The following is a 22760-nucleotide window of genomic DNA, read 5'->3' on the forward strand; positions in this document are numbered from 1 at the left end:
AAATTTAAAATGGCAAATTTTTGATGATCCCATTTTACCACAAACTTTAACCTCAGGAGATGCACCTCTGGTTTGGCTTGGGCAAGGACTTTCTATGCCATCTCCTTTTGTTAATTATCATAAAAGACAAAAGAATTGATGGAAGGTCCCCACTGCTTTAAATCGCACAAGAGTTTGGAATGGCTCTTACATTCATCAATCTAATAACTATGCATTTTCTTTTTTTTCCCCTTATGGATGAAGAATGGGTAAAAGCTTGTGTTAGAGATCCCTATGTTTTTGTTACTGGAAAAATGACTTTTGATCATAGCAATAGAGAAATAGTTGGTCTCAGCTGTAAAATGTTCACCTGTGTAGATGGACAGCTCTATCCTTCTCATAGCTAGAAGAATAGGCATTTGGTTACAGGTGAAATACTACTGTGTTTGGGAAAGCTCTCCAGATGTACATATACTTTTAACAGTATTGAAGGACTGGGTCCATAGAACAAAAAGATTTCTTGGGTTGGTTATAATAGCTATTTTAGGAATTATAGCCGTTACTGCTACAGCTACCACTGCAGGAATAGCCTTGCATCAGACTGTACAAACTACACAGTTTGTACAGAAATGGCATGAGAACGCTAGCAAAGCCTGGAATCAACAAATGATCGTAGATCAAAAATTAGATGAATGAATGAATCTCTGATTTAGAAAGAGCCATGATAGATAAAAAAGATGATCTTCAGAATATAAAGCTTAGACTTCATATTTTATGTGACTGGAAGGTTTGTTACTCCCCATGCCTATAATGAATCAGAAATACCATGGAGCAGGGCACCTGGGTGGCTCAGTGGGTTGAAGCCTCTGCCTTCTGCTCAGGTCATGGTCCCAGGGTCCCGGGATCGAGCCCTGCATTGGGCTCTTTGCTCAGGGGGGAACCTGCGTCCCCTTCTCTCTCTGCCTGCTTCTCTGCCTACTTGTGATCTCTTGTCTGTGAAGTAAATAAAATCTTTTAAAAAATTGTATTTCAACTACCCCTAAATAATAAAATCTTTAAAAAAAAATATTTTGGAGCAAAATTCTCCTGCATGTTAACTAACCATTATGGTGATAATCTAACTTTAGTAATTAATCAACTTCAAGATATTATTCTAAGTATTACTCACTCACCATTACAATCAGTTCCAGGAGTGAGTTTTACTCAAAGAATTAATGATACTCTGTCTGATTTAAACCCTTCTACTTGGATCAAACAAACTGGTCTCGGTGTTATAGGTGGAATGATTATTGCTATAATCTTTTTATGCTTAGTCCTCAGAAGCACGTGAAAATCCTGACTGAAGAATCAAGAAGCTGCAAAATCACTTTTCTACTGCTTCACAAACAAAAAGAGGGAGATGCTACTGCCCCTCAGAACAATGTGTTACTTAAACTATAACCCCTGGAGGATTTTACTAGTTACCAAGCACATTTAGATACAGCCTTAAGAAAAACGTAACACTGGCAACAGGTCTTTGGGGAGAAGGACGATATAGGACCGTGAAGCAGGGCAGCTGGGGATGCCCGGCTCGCTAGGGGAGGAAGGCCGCCCCACAGAAGCGGAGCAGCTGGGGACGCCCGGCCCGCTCAAGGCCAAACGCCGCCTGTTTCCCGGAGGAGCAGCCAGGACCGCCTGGTCAGCCCAGGTTGGAACGAAATACCGCCTGCTTCCCTTTTCCACTCTCGCTCCTTTCTCTTCCCAGAAGCGCCCATCATTAAATGAGTCCTTTGAATGTGCTTGGTTAACTATAAACTTAATCCTCCTCATTTGTCCACAAGACACGTGACTAATGTTTGACCTTCATCGGTTCCTCGGTTTTTCTATCTAATAAAAGAGACTGTGGAGTTGCTCAGGGCAGCAGTCTTTTCGTCTGTTGTCCCCTGCTCCCAATCTCTTGCAGCTGACTTGTTTGTGCCTCATTTCCCCCGTTCGCTGACTGGAAGCCGCAGATGGATGAACAGGACTAAACAGAGGTCATCACGTTTCTGGGTCTCACTACCATTCCAGTTAGGGTACTAACCTCCCGCCAAAAGGCAGGCTTTCTCTTCCCATAGAGCAGCCATGGGCTAGAGGATTACAGCCTGAGCAATCACGCACGTGCTCCAATAAGACCACACTCCTTGAAAAGCCCCTGAAATGAGAGTAAAGGAAGAGGAGAGAAAGTACTCACCAATTTTGCACCAAAGCTCAGCGTCCAGTTGTCAAGATTCAATGCCCCACATTCAGGCACCAGATGATGAAGTTTCAGAATATGTTAGGGTCGGTGGGGTGGAGTCCAGAGCTGACGACCAAGAAAGAATTCTTAGGATGGCTTTGGTGCAAAATGGTGGTTTGTTAAAGCACGAGGACAGGACCCATAGGCCGAAAGAGCTGCCACACTGGGGTTATGACGGCAGCTGGTTATCAACTATGGGTTTTGGGGGAGGCAAGGGAAAAGGAAGATTTCTGAAGAACTTTAATATGCTAAAGAGGACCTATAAGAAATGGCATACCAGAGGCCTTGCCATTTTCAAGGTTTTTCCCTCAAGCAAGGTATTAACATCAAGATAGTTGGAGATTCCTGGAAGAGTGTCCCCGATGTCCCCCCACCCCCAGGAGTGGGGGGCTAGGGGGAAGGGTGCAGGTGTCAGGTTGTGATTTGTACATGCTTGCCTTCTGTTCCCTCAATAGTGGAATAGGATTTTAAAGGGTCAAAGTTTTCATTTTGTTTTCCATATAGTCTCTCATTTGCCTAATGACGCTGCAGGGCATGTTTTCACAGAGCAAACCTCAAAACGTCCAGTCTGTGCTCCAAGCAATGTGATAAATTAAGTGTCTTAGAGATTTTTTTATAGAACAATGTAGCAACCCTTCCCCAGATGAGTACATAGTACCAATAAAGTGTTCTTTTGGCCTCCCTGAGTTGGCCCCTTTGCACACTCACACAGTGGGACAATACATCATTTGGAATTAATTAGCATTACACAATGTGATGGGTGATACAAAATTGGCGGGAGTAAAATGAGTCAAACTTGACTATTAGAACCATGTTAAAAAATAGGGTAGGAGTGATTCTGTCCCATTAGAGCCTTAAAGATGTTCATTGTCCTGAGAGATCTATGAAAAGTTACTTTTTAAAAAGATTTTGACAGATCCCAAGCAGGCAGAGAGGCAGATAGAGGAGGTGGGGAGAAGACGACTCCCTGCTGAGCTGAGAGCCCGATGTGGGGCTCTATCCCAGACCCTGAGATCATGACCTAAGCTGTAGGCAGAGGCTTAAACCACTGAGCCACCCAAGCGCCCCTTTATACTTCATTATATATCAAAGGAAAATGGGAGTCATACAAAAGTTGCTGGAATTACTGGCAAACATATTCAGAGGAGGAGAATGTGATACTTCTTTTATACAGTTTGCAGTATGTGTTTGGAGATTTTCTACAAATAGTTCACTTAAAAAATATTCAGATAGTGAGGCACTTGGGTGGCTCAGTGGGTTAAGCCTCTGCCTTTGGCTCGGGTCATGATCTCAGTGTCGTGGGATCGAGCCCCTCATCGGGCTCTCTGCTTGGCAGGGAGCCTGCTTCCTCCTCTCTCTGCCTGCCTCTGCCTGCTTGTGATTTCTATCTGTCAAATAAATTAAAAAAAAAAAAATTCAGATAGTGATCTATGGTTTTTTGACTAGTATAAATGTTACTAAAATCCCAAAGAATGTGAAGAAACTGCTCTGTAAAATTTCCAAAAATCTAAGTAGCGATCATCCTTACATACCGCAGTCATCAACAAAAAACATACCATTGTATGTACAGAAAGTCACACAGAGATCATGAAATTCAGTCTTCTACTCCTGTTAGCATGCTGTCTCTCTCAAGGGACAGGAGACATTCTACTCAGGGTAAAACAACATGAATGCATTTTTTTTCCTTGACAACCTCTCCACTCCCATAGCATTAATGTCTATATGCTGACACAAAGCCCATTATGACATTTAACAAGTATTTGGAGATTATAAAAGCAAACTATTCTATTAAATATGAACTTCTTTGCTAAAAATAACACACATTTATTCCTGCAATCACGTGCCAAGTATATGAGTGTTAACAAGGTTTTTGTTTAAGCCTTTTTAAATTTAGTCTAAATATACCTTCCAATCACTTTTGACTCTGGTAGTTGATTATGGCATCACCATGACTGATATTTATGGCCTGCTTGAGTGATCAGTAATAATTTCCTACCTTTTGGTTAACAGTCAAATGTTGAGGCATACTGAAGGAACCCCCAATGTTCCATTTTGTTTCATTTTTAACTACAGTGGCACTTTTTCCTTCATTTTGATCCCTTTTACCCTAAGTAGATTATATGTCATTTAACATCATGCCTTCAAAGCATTTCATCAAATTTAGCCAGAAGCAAATTTCAAGTTTATTCTCAAAGGAAAACTCCATTAAGTAGGTCCTAAATGGAGTTTTCCTTTGAGAATAAACTGTGTGCCAGGCACTTTTCTTGCTCTGGGGATTAGGTGGAGAACAAGGCCGGCAGACTTCTCTTGGGACTAATATTCTTTCTCTTTGAGTGTGCCTATTTGGTTTTCTCTTGGGGTCAGGGAAATTACTGTTTTTTAGCTAACTCTGATAGCCTGCCCAATTCTCTTCATGAAAATCTGAGTATCATCCTATTTTGTTTTCAGATTTTTTTCTACAAATCTCATCTTTTCCTTCATGTGTTTTATATCATTCTTAAAACTTTAAAATATTATTTCCACTCGATTTTATGAGACAAATGGTTTTGTCCCACCATTTATGGACTTGAATGTGATATTCTGGTAGACATTTTTCAGTTGCCATAATGCGCCTGGTAGGATGTGAAGTGCTTTGTTTTCCACGGGGAAGACAAAGACCTTTCCCCTGAGACCTGGCTGGGCAGTGGGAGCATCAGGGGAAAGCTCAGAGGTTACCCAAACTCAGAAGCAGCCCCACAAGCCAGCCAGCCCAAGCAGCTGGTAATTCCTTAACTCCCAGAGGGCCCCTCAAACTCCTACACACAGTCCAGTCAAGCTCCCTTGAACAGCACTCTCCAGGCCCTGCTGGAGGGAAGACCAGCACCAGCTCTTCCGTGGAATGTGCTCCAAGCTCCACGCCTGCCCCACGCCCTGAGGTGGTTGGCTCAGGAGAAGTGACAGAGAAATGTGTGTACACCTGGGTATGTGCTCAGTGCCATGTCTTCCCAGAACTTCTGTGGGAGACACCAGAGTACTATTTTTGTTTGTTTGTTTTTTAAGAGAAATCTCACCACACAACTTCTCTTATAGAACATAGCAGTAGAATCTCACTACCATTAAGACTTTTGAAAATGACCTTTGCATCCTTGTGCCCTCAGAGTATGGGTCATTTCTAAATTTTTTCTGTTTTTCCTGTCAGCGAATTACACTGGACTGGACAGCCTGCTTCCAGGTCTGCATACCACATTCCTTCTCACCTCAGAGCCTACCACTCTGTTTTCCCCTCTGCTTATCATTTTCCTCTCTCTTCCTTTCATTTGGCTCCTGCCTACTGAACATTTCCCTTCTTGCCTCTTTCCTTTGGTGTGTGCTTACTGAGTACTCTTTTGTGTTAAGAGCTAGTGATAATCTGGGGATCAAAATGAATACAGTTTAGGTCTTTGAGGAGTTTTCAGTTCACTAGGAGGAGCAGACCAAAAAAGTGTATATAAATATATAAACTTGATTATAAATTCAATAAAAAAAGGATACATTTGTCTACGGAGACACAGTTAACTCAGTGTAGAGGTTGAGATAATGAACTCTCTGATAAAGAACTTTCACAACCACATTATTCTGTATTTAATAATTAGAATTATATTAGTTTACTTCTCATACCATCATTTTTCTTTTTAATATTCACTACTTAGGATATATCCCAAGCCAGTTAGAAAAACACAGCCAATTGCAACAGTGCGGTTAAAAATGAATTGAGTTATTTTTCACACCTTCCCGTTTTTGTCTGCCAAGTGACTTTGCACTCCTGCCTACTAAGAGCCTACAGCATTTCCCCACCTCATGGATGCTGGGTACATAGGTTAGTAAGTGGTTTGTTATGTAGCATTGTTTGTGACAAAAATTGACAAAAACTGTAGATACTGCCAAGTCCCTTCCATAGTTTAGAAAACCTCTTGGTGTATTCTGATCTTCAGAGTAAGAAGGCATTATCTCACAAACATTTCTTTTGTGGCATAATACAAAGAGAATTACAAATTGCTTGTTTAAAATAATTATGGATTCACATTTTTAAAAAAATTTTTTTAAGATCTTGTTTATTTATTTCATAGACATTACAAGTAGTCAGAGAGGCAGGCAGGGAGAGAGGAGGAAGCAGGCTCCCTGCTGAGCAGAGAGCCCCATGTGGGGCTCGATCCCAGGACCCTGAGACCATGACCTGAGCTGAAGGCAGAGGCTTTAAAGCACTGGGTCACCCAGGCACCCCTGGATTCACATTTTTAGTCATAGGAACCTCAACTGCAACCTCCCACTGTGTCCCCAAAAGTATGAGTTACTGGTAAAAAGGAAGCTAAACTACTGACTGAAACAGAACATCCCTGTCTTGTACTACCTGTAGTGCTTATTTTTTGAGATGTAGAAAAAGGGAGTTGAGATCTCTGCATTTCCTGTTTAGAAAGACGTTCGCATAGATGTTAAGGTGCTCCTGTACTCCAGTGAAACTGGAGTTTGTGACCCAAGCCTTCGTTGATGGTTTGGCGGTATGAGTTAAAAATAACTCAGCAAGGTCACTAATTCAAGAAGATTTTAACAGAGATGGTGGTGAGAGAGGTTGGGGGATGATTCAAATAAAGTGTAAAAGTCAGAGAGGTCAAAGATGGGATGAGTTGACTTTCATAGGGTACCATTCCCAGAGAATAAAATCTGCTTCTGGTATGTGCGGTCCTGAAACACACACACACAAAACAGGCTCCCTTTCTCCCTAAGCATCACTCTTTCTCTGCTCTATTTAACAGTCTTCTAAAAGTAATATGTTCGACTTATTCTCTGCAGCCTGTTCTCCTCAAGAATGTTCCAATGAGACTATGATGCCACAACTACTTCTATCAAAACCACCTAGAAACACGTTGCTAAATGCAGGAGTCCTCAGCTTTTGCCAGTTTTTATCAGCAGAATTTTACATATTATTCACTCTCACTCTTCTTACTTGAGAGAACTGACATGTACCATTATAGTAGGCAGAGAGGCAGGCAGAGAGGCAGGCTACCTGCTGAGCAGAGAACCTCATGTGGGGCTCAATCCCAGGACCCTGAGATCATGACCTGAGCTGAAGGCAGAGGCTTTAACCCACTGTGCCACCCAGGCGCCCCAGGCATAGCCATTTTCTAAAAATACTTCTTCAGGGTCCTTCCCCCTCCTAGTGTTTTCCCTTCTGTATCAGTGGTTATTCCTTTAGCTTCCCATTATCCTAACATCACAGAACCTTTAAACAAAATATTTGGATATTTTTTCCTTATTTAAATTCACTCCTTGAAAATCATAGCTTTAAATATTATCTAAATATGAATGAACTCTAAAAGTGTTCTCCAGCCTGGATTTCTCTCCTAAATCCCTGAATTCCAGACCTGTGCAAAACCACCTACTGTCTTTACCTAAATAGTCAAAGACACCTTGAACTCAACATTTCCAAAGCAGACTTGTCCTATCTCCCAAAACCTACTTCCCCTGACATCTTCTCTGTCAGGATTATTGCTACATTATTTTTCAGCTGCCTAAGCTAAAAATCTTGGTGTCGTCCTTAATTCTTCTTCTTTTATAGCCAGCATTCACTTTGGCCGCCAATCTTATCAGCTCTACTTTTCAAATATGTTTAAAATTCTGTAGCTTAAAAAATAAATAAATAATAAGTAAAATTCTGTAGCTTACTACATCCACCACAGTGACACGATCCAAGCCTCTAGTCTAGATAATTGTGACAGCCTCCTCATTTGTTCCCTGATTCTGATTTCAACCCAGTTACCTACTGTCCACACTTTAGCTGGGAGGAAATTATCCATATCTGTATTTATACTGACACCACTATATAAATATATAGACATTTGTCTTTTAGAATGTCAATCATATAATGACACTCCATCCTTCAAAACCTGTCAATGACTTGCCCTACTAGTCAGAGAGAAAGCAAAAATCATTCCAGTAGCCTACAATGTTCCAGGAGATCTGCATATCACTCTCCTCTAATCACATCACCTCTCTGACCACGTCCTGTTCTTATCTCCCTTATTTCTTGTGTGTGAGCCACACTGAACCTTTGCTCTTCAAACACACCAGGCAACAGACACCTAAAAGCTTTTATATCCGTAAGTGTTTGGGTTAGGGTTTTGACTTTGCCTAGAAAGTTCTTCTATGGGTAACGCTCATGCTCACTTCCCAAGGGTTCTGTCCCCAGACACTTCTTTCAGTGCGGTGTTTCCTAATCATCTGATTTGAAATTGAGCTCCCCCATTCTCTTTAGCAATTCTTTTCCATATTTCATCTATGGCTCTTAATGATACCTGACATCATACCTTTTTCCTAATCATTTTTGTTTTTTGGTCTTTCTTTTCTATTCAAATGTAAAATTCATGAAGCCTGGGATCTTTGTTTATTTCTCAATTGTATCTTCAGAGCACAGTATGAAATATTCAAAGAAAAAATGGATAAATGAATGAAATCTCATGAATCCTGTTTGGCTGAAATCATTGGTGAATAAATCAGCGAATGAGTCAGAGCAGATTCCAGCATCAAACAGAAGTAAGGATATAGGTTTTCTGATCTTTAGATATCCCTTATACCTTAAAGTCTTAGGGTTCTCTGGAGACAGGGCACATATTGGATAAGAAAAAATTACATTAGTGCTTCCTTTTTCTTTCTCCTCCTCCAGATGGTGACAGTATAGGAAATACAGCTGATAATGCAGAACAACAGCTCTGCCTCAGCACAGCAGAGGACAATGGGCCATATGAAATGGGACACACTGAAGAATGAAGTATGTCTTCCTAAATGCTGAGTGAACACAATCCCATAGATCCCATGCTGGGTAGGCCTATGTCTGCCATACAAAGCCGTGAAAACCAACTGATAAACCCTGATTAATTTTACATATTAAGTAGAAATTTGACGTCAGGATAGTTTGGCTTTGTAGGTTGGACTTGTAAAGACAATCTCGTATTACTGAGTGGCGTTGTTGAATTTCTATTCCTTCCAAGACCTAAACCTACATACATTTCTCTAAACAGTGTGGGGGATGTATAGTGTCAGAAGTCTCGGTGTAGTTTTCATCTGCTGTGCACGGAGAAGGGTTTGAAACAGCAGGAGCATATTGTCCGTGGGCACCAAGGAACAAAAGGAGCAAAGGGCGTGTACGCACACATGCATATATTAAGAACAAGGGCACTAGAAAGGGGGAGTACAAAAATATACTTGGCTTAATTATTTTCAATCAAAAAAGCATATGTGGAAGTTGATTTCAGTGTCTGTCTAGAGAGTTGACATTTCCAGATTCTCAGATTCCTTTAACTTCTAAAAATACCACTATTATATTTTGGCTTAATTAAAAGACCAGAGAAACATATTCCTGATTTCTTGGGGGAATCAGAGAGGTTAAGTGAGTGGGTAAAAATTTTAATTATATAGATGAATTTGACAAAAATGGAAGTTCCACAGAAGTGAACAATGAATGTTTTCACTTCCACGCAATGCCGAGGAGTACACAGTAACCATCATGAAGGGAAGCTAGCCAGGGCATAGATAGCCAGTCTTATAGTATGTGGTAAATCTTCTACCCACCTCGATGCCATAAAATAGTTAACTGCACATTGCTTACAAAATTACAAAAATCAGTAAATGGAGAACTGTTCAGTATCAGGGGAAAGATGCTGATTCAGAATCCACACGGTCAGGAACTAAGAAAATATATGGTAATTCCCGTGTCTCACCTCTTACTTCTTCCTAAAAGACACCGCATGTTTCAGAACAAAAATATTGAATTTGAGACCTCAGTTCGACAGATGTCCTTTTCTGAGCTGTCCTGATGGTGAAGTACTTGGCACAAGGTAAAATAAATAAACACATAAAAATTTAAAAAGAGAAAACAGAAAGCCTAGGCCAGGAGACTCTATTTCCAAACATATTCAAGGGAATAAAGCAGCGAGGGCTCATATACATGATAATTGAGCGCATGGCAGAAAATAGCACATCAAAAACATGATTAAAAATGACTCTGCTGGGCACCTGGGTGGCTCAGTGGGTTAAGCCGCTGCCTTCGGCTCAGGTCATGATCTCAGGGTCTTGGGATCGAGTCCCGCATCAGGCTCTCTGCTCAGCAGGGAGCCTGCTTCCCAATCTCTCTGCCTGCCTCTCCGTCTACTTGTGATTTCTCTCTGTCAAATAAATAAATAAAATCTTTAAAAAAAAAAAAATCTGTCTGAGGGGCGCCTGGGTGGCTCAGTGGGTTAAAGCCTCTGCCTTCGGCTCAGGTCATGATCCCAGGGCCCTGGGATGGTGCCCCACATCAGGCTCTCTGCTCCATGGGGAGCCTGCTTCCTCCTCTCTCTCTCTGCCTGCCTCTCTGCCTACTTGTGATTTCTCTCTCGTGTCAAATAAATAAAATCTTTAAAAAAAAAATTGGAAGGGGAGGTGAACCATGAGAGACTATGGACTCTGAAAAACAGTCTGAGGGGTTTGAAGTGGCGGGGGGGTGGGAGGTTGGGGTACCAGGTGGTGGGTATTATAGAGGGCACGGCTTGCATGGAGCACTGGGTGTGGTGAAAAAATAATGAATACTGTTTTTCTGAAAATAAATAAATTGGAAAAAAAATTCTGTCTGAAAAAATAAAATGCATCATTTAAGAAAAATTGATAGCTGCCTCCATTTAATTCATTAGCCCTTCATTTGCAAAACAAATTAACAAATGGGGCAGCACTAATCACAACATAGATGCTTCTGATTATTCCTATAACAAGGCTTCATATATTTAAGACAAAAACAACAAAGGTTGATAAACATAGTAACTCTCCCTAGAAAATTTAATTCAGTAAGTGCTAGAAAGTACTGCCCCAATAGTTGGACTCCCAGCATGTTGTACAACAAAAATCCAACTGCCCACCTCGGTTGCTCAATAGGTAAAATGACAGGCTCTGTCAAGAAGCCCAGAAAATATATGTGTGATGATAAAATAAGATACTCGGAAGTTTTAGCATGGTCGTGGAGAGGTTACAAGGTTTAAAGACAGGCTGAAAAAGATTCAAAGAAGGATTTCTTGACTGAGGACAAATAGTTTGCACCAAGGCATGTAAAAGTAGATGCCTCAATAATGTCCCCAGCAAAGACCAGCCAGAAAGTCACATCTCACTGATCACAAGCACAGATTCTGGACTACACCAAGGACAACATGGCAAAGATGAGAGGGGTGCTCAGAATCAAAAGGAGATTCAAGGCCTTCTTATCCTCTGTGACTTTAAGAACACTGAAAGACTTGTTATATCATGACCTCATCTTGAAGAAAATGAGAACAAGATGAAAGGATCAGAAAGGCAGAATTCTCCCCCCAGCCCTGTTTTAGTAAGAAATAACCGACATCCATCATTGTGTAAGTTTAAGGAATATATCACGATGGTGGGATTGACATGTATAGTGAAATGATGACCACAAGAGGTTCGGTTAACATCCATCATCTCATATAGATCCAGGAAAAAGCAAAGAAAGAAGAGAAAAAAAAAAAAAGTAATGAGAGGTCTCGTGGTTTTAATCTTTTTTTTTTTAAGATTTTATTTATTTATTTGACAGACAGAGATCACAAGTAGGCACAGAGGCAGGCAGAGAGAGAGGTAGAAGCAGGCTCCCCGCTGAGCAGAGAGCAGGATATGGGGCTCAAGCCCAGGACCCTGGGATCATGATCTGAGCTGAAGGCAGAGGTTTTAACCCACTGAGCCACCCAGGCACCCCTCATGGTTTAATCTTTTTAAACTGGTTTAGCTTTCCTATATATCCTACAGCAATGTTAGCTGTAGTCATGTTGTAAACTCTGTCCCTAATATTTATTTATCCTCTAATTGGTAATTTGTGCATTTTGACCATCTTCCTCCCATTTCTCCTCCCCACAAACCTCTGCCTCTGAAATTCTCAAGTCTGGTTTCTTTATGTATGTTTGGATTACTTGTATATTTAGATACATATATATTTAGATACCACATAAGAGATCATACCGTATTTGTCTTTCAATCGTACAGTATTTCTCTTTCTCTGTCTGGCTCATTTCTCCTTAGTACAATGCCTTGAAGGTCCATCTATGTTACTGAAAATGGTAAGATTTCCTGGTTGTGTGTGTGTGACACTGAAGCACATTCCGTGGTCTATGTATAGACCACAACATCCATCAACGGACACTTAGGTTGTTTCCAAGTCTTGGCCACTGTAAACAAAGCAGCTGTGAACAAGGGGGTGCTGCTATCTTTTCAAGTTAGTGTTTTCATTTCCTTTGGATATATTCCCAGGAGTGGAATTGTTGGATCCTAGGGTAGTTCTACTTTTAGTTTTTTGGGTCCTCCATACTGTTTTCCATAGTGGCTGCACCAGTTAACAATTTTACCAATAGTAGGGTTCTCTTTTCTTCACATCCATGCTGACATTTCTTATCTCATCTTTCTGATAATGGCCATTCCAACAGGTTGAGGTGATAGATCATTCCAGTTTGAACTTGAGCACCTTTACATGTACCCACTGGCCTGAAAGGCAGAGTATTTATCTGAAAGTGACTAAATCATTGAAAATGGGTTTTTATACTTGTGAAGACTGTGAGGTCCGATGTTGGCAGGTTAAACTACACAACTGACCCTTGAACAACGTGAGGGTTAAGGTCACTAACTCCTGTAACCTTAACCAATTAAGTAATCAATTAAGTAAGTAATCAATTAATGGAAACAATTAAGTAATCAATTAAGTGGAAACACTTACTAAATTAAGTAATCAATTAAGTGGAAACACTTACTAAAACCCTGTGACAAGAAGCCTTATGGATAACTTAAACAGTCTATTAACACATATTTTGTACGTTATAGATATTCTATACTGCATTCTCATCATTAAGAAGGTAAGGAAAATCTTTAGAAAATTACAAGGAAGAGAAAAAATACATTTACAGTACTGTACTCTACTGAAAAATCTCACACATAAGTAGACCTATGCAGTCCAAATCTGTTGTTCAAAAGTCACCTGGTGGTTTTTTTTTTTTTCCCCTTCTTTAAAAACACAGCAAAATGGAAAACTTCTAGGAAATTTAGATCTTTTATAGAAAACAAAAATGCTAGTTTTCCTTTACATGTTTAAGAAGTATTATGAGTAAATTTTTAAACCTGTGATGACTATCTATTTTCTCTTCAATCTAGATCTCTGTAGTGTGTCCTCAGGAAAACAGGAGTATAAAACAAATACTTTCTGAGATACAACAGAACTTAAATAATCAAATGTGAGTTGACTTCCTAAGTTATCAGTGACCTGACACTGACTCTCAATGGATGACAGATCCCAGAGCAGCAGCTCATGTGGAATTAGCTATAAAGGCATTTCACCAGTGCCATAAGGAAAGCAATTACATGACCCTGTGACCAAACCTTGAATTTCTCATAATGTCATCTCTTTCAGTGTAACTGTTTATCTACCGGTGACTTTTCTGCAGCCACGCATATTTTTAGCTTGAAGGGAGAATTAGTGATACCCCATCTGTCAGCTAACACTCAGGAAATATCAAAAGCTCTGTGGGGAAGATTGGGTTTTGGAATTATGATGACAAATTTTCTCAGAACCATGGACAGCAGCAACCACCCTACTGCCCTGCTGTGAAGCACAGACTTAATCTGTGCCAGGAATAGCGCCAGGCCATTTACATATAACTGCTCCATAGATTCAAGAGATAAAAATGTGGAACATGGTTCCTGCCAGTGAAACCAGAAATGGACAAAATAAGAGCATTGGGAAGATACATAGATTATCAGTGGACTTCAAAGCTAATTCAGACTGATGTCAGTCTCTCATTTTAGAGTTTTATTTTTAAATTTGCTGGTGGAGTATCAGCAGATGCTTGAGTTGGATTAATACACTCTAGGATGATGCTAGAAAGAGTGTGAGGCTCATGCAAATGAAATACTGTTTTTGTTGGGTTATGTTCTGAAAATTGTTTCAGTAAGCAACTGCCTTCATTGTCTAAGAAAATTTTCAATGTTCCAGAAGGAAATGCTATGGCTTTGTACCTTGAGGACTGCCTTCTAGCCTAAAGATAGAAGGGTATCAAATGTTTTATAATGAGTTTTCTTTAAAAAAAATAAATAAAAACATCACAACAGCTCGCATGTATATCCTAGAGAACCAGGCAAGAAAAAGAGACTATAAGTATGGCAAAACAAAACTGTATGGGTTTTGAAAAGAACATAGGAATATGATTTAGGGAACCACTCTGTGTTATATTTATTGATATTTCAATTATGTATGATATTTGTCACTGCCTTTGACACTAAGTAGGAGTGTCAACAAATTTTTGAAATGACAAGATGCAAATTATATTAGTGATTGGTGTAGCAAAAAAAAAAAAACTGACGAAGAATTATCAAAATAGTATTACAAATGCTTTAAAAAAAAAGGCAGCAGGACTTTTTTTTTTTTTCAAAGATTTTATGTATTTATTTGACAGACAGGGAACACAAATATGCAGAGGTGGGTGGGGGAGCAGGTTCCCACTGAGCAGAGAGCCCAATGCGGGGCTCGATCCCAGGACCCTGGGATCATGACCTGAGCCACTCAGGTGCCCCAGGACTTTTAATAATAAAAAATTCCCCAATCCATTCCCCTTTATCTCTTTATCTAAAAACTGAGTTCTTATATTACTAATTTTGGTTCACTGATTTACTCTACTATGGTAAAAGGTTATTTTTCAAATGTCCTTAACTCTCTCATTTTCCAAATTTAATTGTTACCCTTTTTAAATAGGACACGATATTTTACTCTGATAAAATTATGTTTTGTTCTTTGTCCCCAATTCATAAAGTGCTCTGAAACTTCTATTTCTTTTAGAGCTCTTTTTCCTTGTGATTCTCCCCAGACTCCCAACTAACATTGCCTATCTTAATTTGTTCTAAAAACTCAAAAAAAAAGAAAAAAGATGAATCTCTTGCATATTCCTTTTTATTCACCAAACACCTCCCTTTCTCCTGGGAACTCAGCCTTGCCTCTGTAGTCTGGACTGACTGCCATGTCTAGATCTGCTACTGCAGGAGACTGGAACTCTGATGTCATTTCCTTTTTCACCTTTTATTTATGGTTTATTTCCTTCTAATGCTAAAACATCTAAGTCATGTTCTAGGACCAGATATGTGGAAAGAAGTTTTCTGATGTCTGAAATTGTTTTTTATTCTAACTCAAAGTTAATTGAAAATACTGAGTAGTGAACAGCTGGTTTAAAATCATTTCTCAAAATTAAAAACAAAACAGAACAAAAAACAAAGTGACTACTTTGTCACCTGTTATCCAGTGTTGCTGATGAGATTACCAATGCTGATTAAATTATCCCTAACTTCACAGGTAACTATTTCCTCAGCCTCTTCGGCCTCCTCACTCTCCTTCCTCCAGATAAAATTTAAAAAGGGGGAAAAAAAAAAAACAACTTCTAAATTTCTTTAGTTTTTCTGCAATTCCACAACCCTCCATCACTGTATCAGGATTTCTATTTTCATGGGTTTGGGATGCTTCTTCGGTATGAAGACACGTTTTTTCACTTTGCCCTTGTGAGAAGCCCTGTCAGATTGATGTCAGACAGCCTCAGCGGACAGTCTCTGTGTCACCTTCCTCTTGTGTACTCTGTGTCATCCATTTCTCTTTTTTTGGAATATTATCCATTGCCCTTTTTACTAATTGCTATTCAGCAAAGATACTTGCATTTCTTACCCCCTTCCAATACGCTTCCGTCTCTCACTTCTGGTGAACAGCATTCACACTCCATCACATGCTTTTTCTGAAGATACATTCATTCAAGAAAGACTTTGCTTATCCATCTTGTTCTCCTGCTTTCCCTCTGCCAGGTTTCAGGCTTTCTTTGAATCTTTGTTGGTCTTGACTATCTGTTCAATTTTTTAAAAAGATTTTATTTAGAGACACCGGGACGGCGCCGGGGTGGAGAAGACCATGGAGAATTTCTCCGCACTCTTCGTCGCTCAGGCTGACAACCACCACCCCCAACCGCACTCGGCTTGGGACCAGGAAAACCTCCCCCTCCTCCTCCGGGTGGGGGGGCCCCCGGCACGGCCCCTCCCGGCGCTGACAAGTCGGCGGCTGGTTGCGGTCCCTTCTACCTTATGCGGGAACTTCCAGGTAGTACCGAGCTGACAGGCAGCACCAATTTGATCACACACTACAACCTGGAACATTCCTATAATAAATTCTGTGGGAAAAAGGTGAAGGAGAAGCTAAGTAACTTCCTGCCTGACCTGCCAGGGATGATTGATCTGCCTGGTTCCCATGATAACAGCAGCCTCCACTCCCTCCTCGAGAAACCCCCTATTCTTGGTGGTTCTTTTAATCCTATCACAGGGACCATGCTGGCTGGCTTCCGCCTACACACTGGCCCATTACCCGACCAGTGTCGTCCGATGCATATTCAGCCTCCCAAGAAGAAGAATAAGCACAAGCACAAACAGAGCCGTACCCAGGATCCTGTCCCACCAGAAACACCATCTGATTCTGATCATAAGAAGAAGAAAAAGAAAAAAGAGGAGGATCCTGAACGGAAGAAGAAGAAGAAAGAGAAGAAGAAAAAGAAGAACCGACACAGTCCAGACCCACCAGGCGTGGGCAGCTCTCGGGCCAGCAGCAGCAGCAGCCTCCGCCAACAGGACTCTACTGGGATGGCTGTTCCTGCTGGACTGAACCTGCTGACAAAAGCTGCCTTCCAGCTCGGACACTGCCACGGAAGCATCCCCTGCAACCGGGACAGATGCCAGCTCTGACTGTGCTGGGCGTAAGATTAATGCATTATTGAGAGAAGGGCCATGCTTTTGTAAGGCTCAGCCCAGTTGGCTTTCTCACGGACATCTCTTCCACTCCCAGGAAGCTTTCCTTCCATCTCTTTTGTGCAATTGGTCTGATTTAGGACATTGATCTGTTAGGGTTTTTCTTTAAAAAAATTTTTTTGCATTTATAAAAAAAAAAAAAGATTTTATTTATTTGAGAGAGAGAGAGGTCAGTGGGAGAAGTAGACTCCCTGAAGGGCAGGGAGCCCAATGTGGGACTCGATCCTGGGACTTCCGGATCATGACCTGAGCAGAAGGCCTTTGCTTAACCAACTGAGCCACCCAGGCACCCTGTCTGTTCATATTTAACAAGGAGACCATGTGGGCACAATCCAGGAGTGCTGTGTACTGTGTTGGGGTAGACTAATGAAGATTCACTGTTTCCCTGTGTGACTGGAGGATAGAGCAGGCTTTGAGAGTAGGGCTTGTCTAAGTGCTGGTATGTGAAGAACTTTCTACCCCAGAGCCATTCATTTCTCTGTTTACCTAGGTAACAGAATACAGTTTTCTATGTGGAAGACATTTTGTCAGTACTTGAGGGGAGAGGTCTACTGTTTGAAACCCTGTTTCACTATATTTAGGTTTCCTTTTGTGTCTCACACATCTGTCCCAAGTTATTACCAAGTTCTCAAAATACTGATCTCCAAGGTTATCCATGGGACAATGTCTTACTTTTGTCTCAACACTACTGTATCAGAACCCAGGCTAACTCTTGTTCTTCTCACAGTTATTGGTTAACCCTTTCTGATCTGTTCTCTGGGACTTAAAACTGTGCTGAAATGTTTTGTTTGCTATTGGCACCCTAATTTTTTCCTTCTTTTTTATTATGAAATTATACCCTTTTATTTCATTTATTTTTAATTTAATGTATCTTCAGAAAAAGTGAAAAATATGTATGACCAATTTTTCTTTTTGATAAATGTTACTATTTGGAAAATTAATGTGCAACTTGGCAGAGAAAGAATGTATAGCTTCTTCTTTTTTTTTTTTTTTAAGATTTTATTGATTTACTTGACAGACAGAGATCACAAGTAGACAGAGAGGCAGGCAGAGAGAGAGCAGGGGAAGGAGGCTCCCTGCTGAGCAGAGAGCCTGATGCGGACTCCATCCCAGACATGACCTGAGCTGAAGGCAGAGGCTTAACACACTGAGCCACCCAGGCGCCCCAGCTTCTGACTTTTCAGATCTAATATTACGGTGGTTCAAATTATTTTTTTTACCTAAATATACTTGGAGTTCTTAGAGAAATGTCAAACCACACAATTACCTAAATATGACTGGCAATGGCATGCAATGGGTTATTTCAAAAATTAAGGTATGATTGTGTGAATATGTGAAAGAGTGTGTGTGTGTGTGTGTGTGTGTGTGTGTGTGTGTGTATTTTCAAGCCTGGAGTATCTAGTACTTTAGGTTCTTTTGGTAATTGTATTCAGCATATTATTCAAAGTCTTAGCCACAGTAGTTAGGCACAAGAAATAAGTAGTATCCAAATTGGAAAAGAATAAGTAAAACTGTTGCTAAATACAGAACCTATGATTTGATATTTAGAAAACCGTAAAGGCTTTACCAAAAAAAGTGAGAATTTATAAACAAATTCAGGAAAATTGCAGAGTACAAAATCAATACACAAAAGTCTGTTCTGTTTCTCTCCATTATTAACAAACTAACAAAAGAATTAAGAAAATAACTCCATTTACAATTGCATCAAAGGAATAAAATATCTAGGAATAAATTTAAACAAGGACGTGAAAGATCTGTCTCCTAAAATGTGTATATAGTTGATAAAGAAATTAGAAATAAATTGAAAGACACTCTGTGCTCGTAGACTGAAATAAGTCAGATTATAAATGTCTATATTACCTTAAGCCATCTATAGATTAAATGAAATCCCTATCAAGTACCAAGCAGCCTTTTAAACTGAAATAGAACAAACAATGTTAAAATTGGTTTGGAACAACAAAGATCCTGAATAGCCAAAGCAATCTTAAGAAGGAACAAAGATGGAAGCATCATGCCCCCTGATTTCAAACTATATTACTAAACTCTGGTTATCAAATCAGTATAGGGTTAGCAAGAAAACCAATGCATAGATCATTGCGTTGCATTCTCATGGAACAGAATAAAGGGAAATACAGTCATGCATATATGAGAACTTATGTTAAAGAAGACCAGAATATAAAATGGAGAAAGGAGAGTCTCTTCAAACATTCGGAAAACTAAACAACAATTTGGAAAAAAAAAAAAATCAGACTACTCTCTTATACCATATACAAAAATCAACTCAAACTTAACTTGGTTGAGGACTTGAACCTAAGACTTGAACTCATAAAATGCTCATTAAAAACAACAACAACAACAACAACAACAAACTTGGGTAGTAAATTCCAGGACACTGATCATAGTGACGATTTTTTTTTTATGTGACTCCAAAAGCAAAACAACAAAAGTAAAAATAAACATGTGGGACCATATCAAACTAAAAAGCTTCTGCACAGCAGAGGAAACCATCAAAAAAATCAAAAGGCAACTGATTGCAGTAATTTCTCCCTTTCAAATCATGTCTTATTAAGTGGCTAATATCCAAAATATATAAAAAACACTCAATTCAATAGGAAAAATCTGAATAAAAAAGATGCAGATGATGTGAATAGACATTTTCCCAAAGAATAGGTACAAACGGCCAACATGAAAACATGCCAAAACCACTAATCATCATGGAATTGCAAATCAACACCACAATGACATATTATCCCATACCTATCAGAATGGTTATTATCAAAAAGACAAGAAATAAGGGGACATCTGGGTGGCTCAGTCAATTAAGCCTCTGACTCTTGATTTCAGCTCAGGTCATAATCTCCGGGTTGTGAGATCAAGCACCATTTTAGGCTCAGTATGGGGCATGGATCCCACTTTAGATTCTCTTTCTTCCTTCTCACCCTCTGCACTCCCCCCTTCCCCACCAAAAGGCAAGAAATAACAAGTGTTGGCATAAAGAAAAGGAAACTTTTGTGAAATGTTACTAGAAATATAAATTGGTACAACGAATATGGAAAACATTACAAAGGTTCCTCTAAAAATTAAAAATAGAGGGGCGCCTGGGTGGCTCAGTGGGTTAAAGCCTCTGCCTTTGGCTCAGGTCATGATCTCAGGGTCCTGGGATCGAGCCCCGCATCCGGCTCTCTGCTCGGCAGGTAGCGTGGTTCTTCCCCTCTCTCTCTCTGCCTACTTGTGATCTGTCTGTCAAATGAATAAATAAAATCTTAAAAAAAAAAAACAAATATTCTCCAAGCCTCAAGATCCTCCTCAGCCATATTCGAAAAAGACTCCCAGCTTCTGGTGAACGTATTGAATTAAAAAAAAAAAGAATAAAAATAGAACTACCATATGATCCCACAATCCCACTTCTGGGTATTTATCTGAGGTTTAAAAACAACAACAACAACACTAATTTCAAAAAGACATATGCACCCCTATATTTACCGCAGCATTATTTATAATAGCTAAGACATGAAAAAACTGAGTATCCATCAATGGATGAATGCATGGGGATTACATAAAGGGATGTGTGTTTGTGTGTGTGTGTGTGTGTGTGTGTGTGTGGGTATACACATATATACATCTATAATACATATATACATATACATGATATATAAATGAATACTGTATTTTAAATATAGGAATATATATTTAAGAATATGCATATACATACTATAGATCTATGGATGGATATGGAGGTATTTAGGAATACTACTCAGCCATAAAAAGAATGAAATCTTACTATTTGTAACAACATGGATGAAGCTTGTGGGTGTAATGCCATGTGAAATAAATCAGAAAGAGAAAGAGAAATCCATATAATATCACATTTATGTGGACCCTAAAAAACAAAACAAATGAACAAAATCAAACAAAACTCATGGATACAGAGAACCGGAAGGGTGGTTGCCAGAGGAGAGGAGGGAGAGGGTGTCAAGTGAAATGAATGAAGGGAACCAAGAGGTTTCAATTCTAGTTATGAAATAAGTAGGTCCTGGGGATGTAATTTTATAGGATGGTGACTCACGTCAATAACACTGTATTTCATTGCATATTTGAAAGTTACTAAAGGTAAATCTTAAATGCTGTAATCATTAACAGAAATGTTTTATATCATTGTATGAAGACTGATAGTAACTACTTATTGTGGTAAACACTTTACAGCATATATAAATACTGAATCATGATGTTGTGTAGCTGAAATTAATATAAGGTTATATGTCAATTATACCTCAATAAAAATATTCATAAATGATGGTGAAATTAAAGAAAACTTTCTGTAGCAAAATACTGCTTGGGATAAGCAAAGATAGAAATTGACTTACTATTTCTGTCCTTATATCTAGAAACAAATGCTTGTGTGGAAGGACTATATTGATATCAGTATTTCTGCTGTACTGTCCAGAGTTTGGCACAAGGTGTTTCAACTGTTAAAAATAAGGGGGGGGGGGTGACAAGTAGAGAGCGGGACCCTTGCATTACAACATAGAACTACTTTCTTCATAGATGTTGGTGTCAAAAATTCTTGATAAAATGAAGAACAATTCTAGGTAATGCCATAAAGTTGCTATTTCTCAAGAACCAGCTCACGTGAGCACATTTAACAATGGTGTGAAATGTGGACAAAGAGAACATAAATCCTCCACTAAGAAATCAAAAGTGTAGCAGAGGAAGACTTTGCAGCAGGATGCTTTAGCCAAACGGGGCATCCCAGGAATACTTTCAAGAAAATGGGACAGATTTTGCTTAGTGCTTTGAAGATAAAGAGTCAGTTCAAAATCTGTAAGTAGAAAGAGTTCAGGGTTCCCAGAAAAAGAAAAAAGGAGATGCAGCTTTTTTTTTTTTAAGATTTTATTTATTTATCTGACACAGAGAGAGAAAGATCACAAGTAGGCAGAGAGGCAGGCAGAGAGGTGTGGCAGGGACCAGGGGAGCAGACTCCCTGCTGAGCAGAGATTCCCAGGTGGGAATATACAACATATATATTTAAAGAAAAGTTCTACAACTCAACACCCAAAAGCAAATAATCCAGTTAAAAAATGGGCAGAAAACTTGAACGTTTTTCCAAAGACGACATCTGGATGGCCAACAGACACAAGAAAATATGCTCAACATCACTCATGACCAGGAAAATGCATATCCTAACCACAGTGAGCTGTCACCTCACCCCTGTTAGACGGACTAAAAATAAAAACTGAGGAACAACATGTGTTGCTGACAATACAGAGGGGAAGGACACTTGGTTGCTGTTGGTAGGAATGCAAAGTGGTACAGCCACTGTGGAAAGAGTATGAAATTTCCTTACAAAGTAAAAGACAGAACTACCTTATGATCCAGTAATCACACGATTGGGTATTTACCCCCAAAATACAAAACCACTAATTCAAAGGGATACATGCACTCCTATGTTTATTGTAGCATTATTTACAATAGCCAAGTTATGGAAGCAGCCAATGTCCATAGATAGATGAATGGATAAAAAAAAGCTGTGTATGTACGTGCGTGTGTGTTTGTGTGTGTGTACATATTACACACAATGGATTATTCAGCCATGAAAAGAATGCAGTCTTGCCATGTGCACAGCATGGGTGGAGCTAGAGAATATAATGCTAAGTGAAAGAAGCTGGAGAAAGATCAA

The 22760-nt window shown here is 39.6% G+C and overlaps 1 protein-coding gene across 1 annotated transcript; it reads left to right on the forward strand.

The window, feature by feature from the left end:
* Positions 1–16172: 16172 nt before the first annotated feature.
* LOC122890894 (mediator of RNA polymerase II transcription subunit 19-like) lies at positions 16173–17020 on the forward strand. The gene is given in 2 exon segments (XM_044226340.1): positions 16173–16236; positions 16239–17020. Coding segments are annotated over 2 exon segments (819 nt in total). The 5' UTR covers positions 16173–16199.
* Positions 17021–22760: the final 5740 nt, after the last annotated feature.

The sequence above is a fragment of the Neovison vison genome, chromosome 12, assembly GCF_020171115.1.
Source record: "Neovison vison isolate M4711 chromosome 12, ASM_NN_V1, whole genome shotgun sequence".
Lineage (NCBI taxonomy): Eukaryota > Metazoa > Chordata > Mammalia > Carnivora > Mustelidae > Neogale > Neogale vison.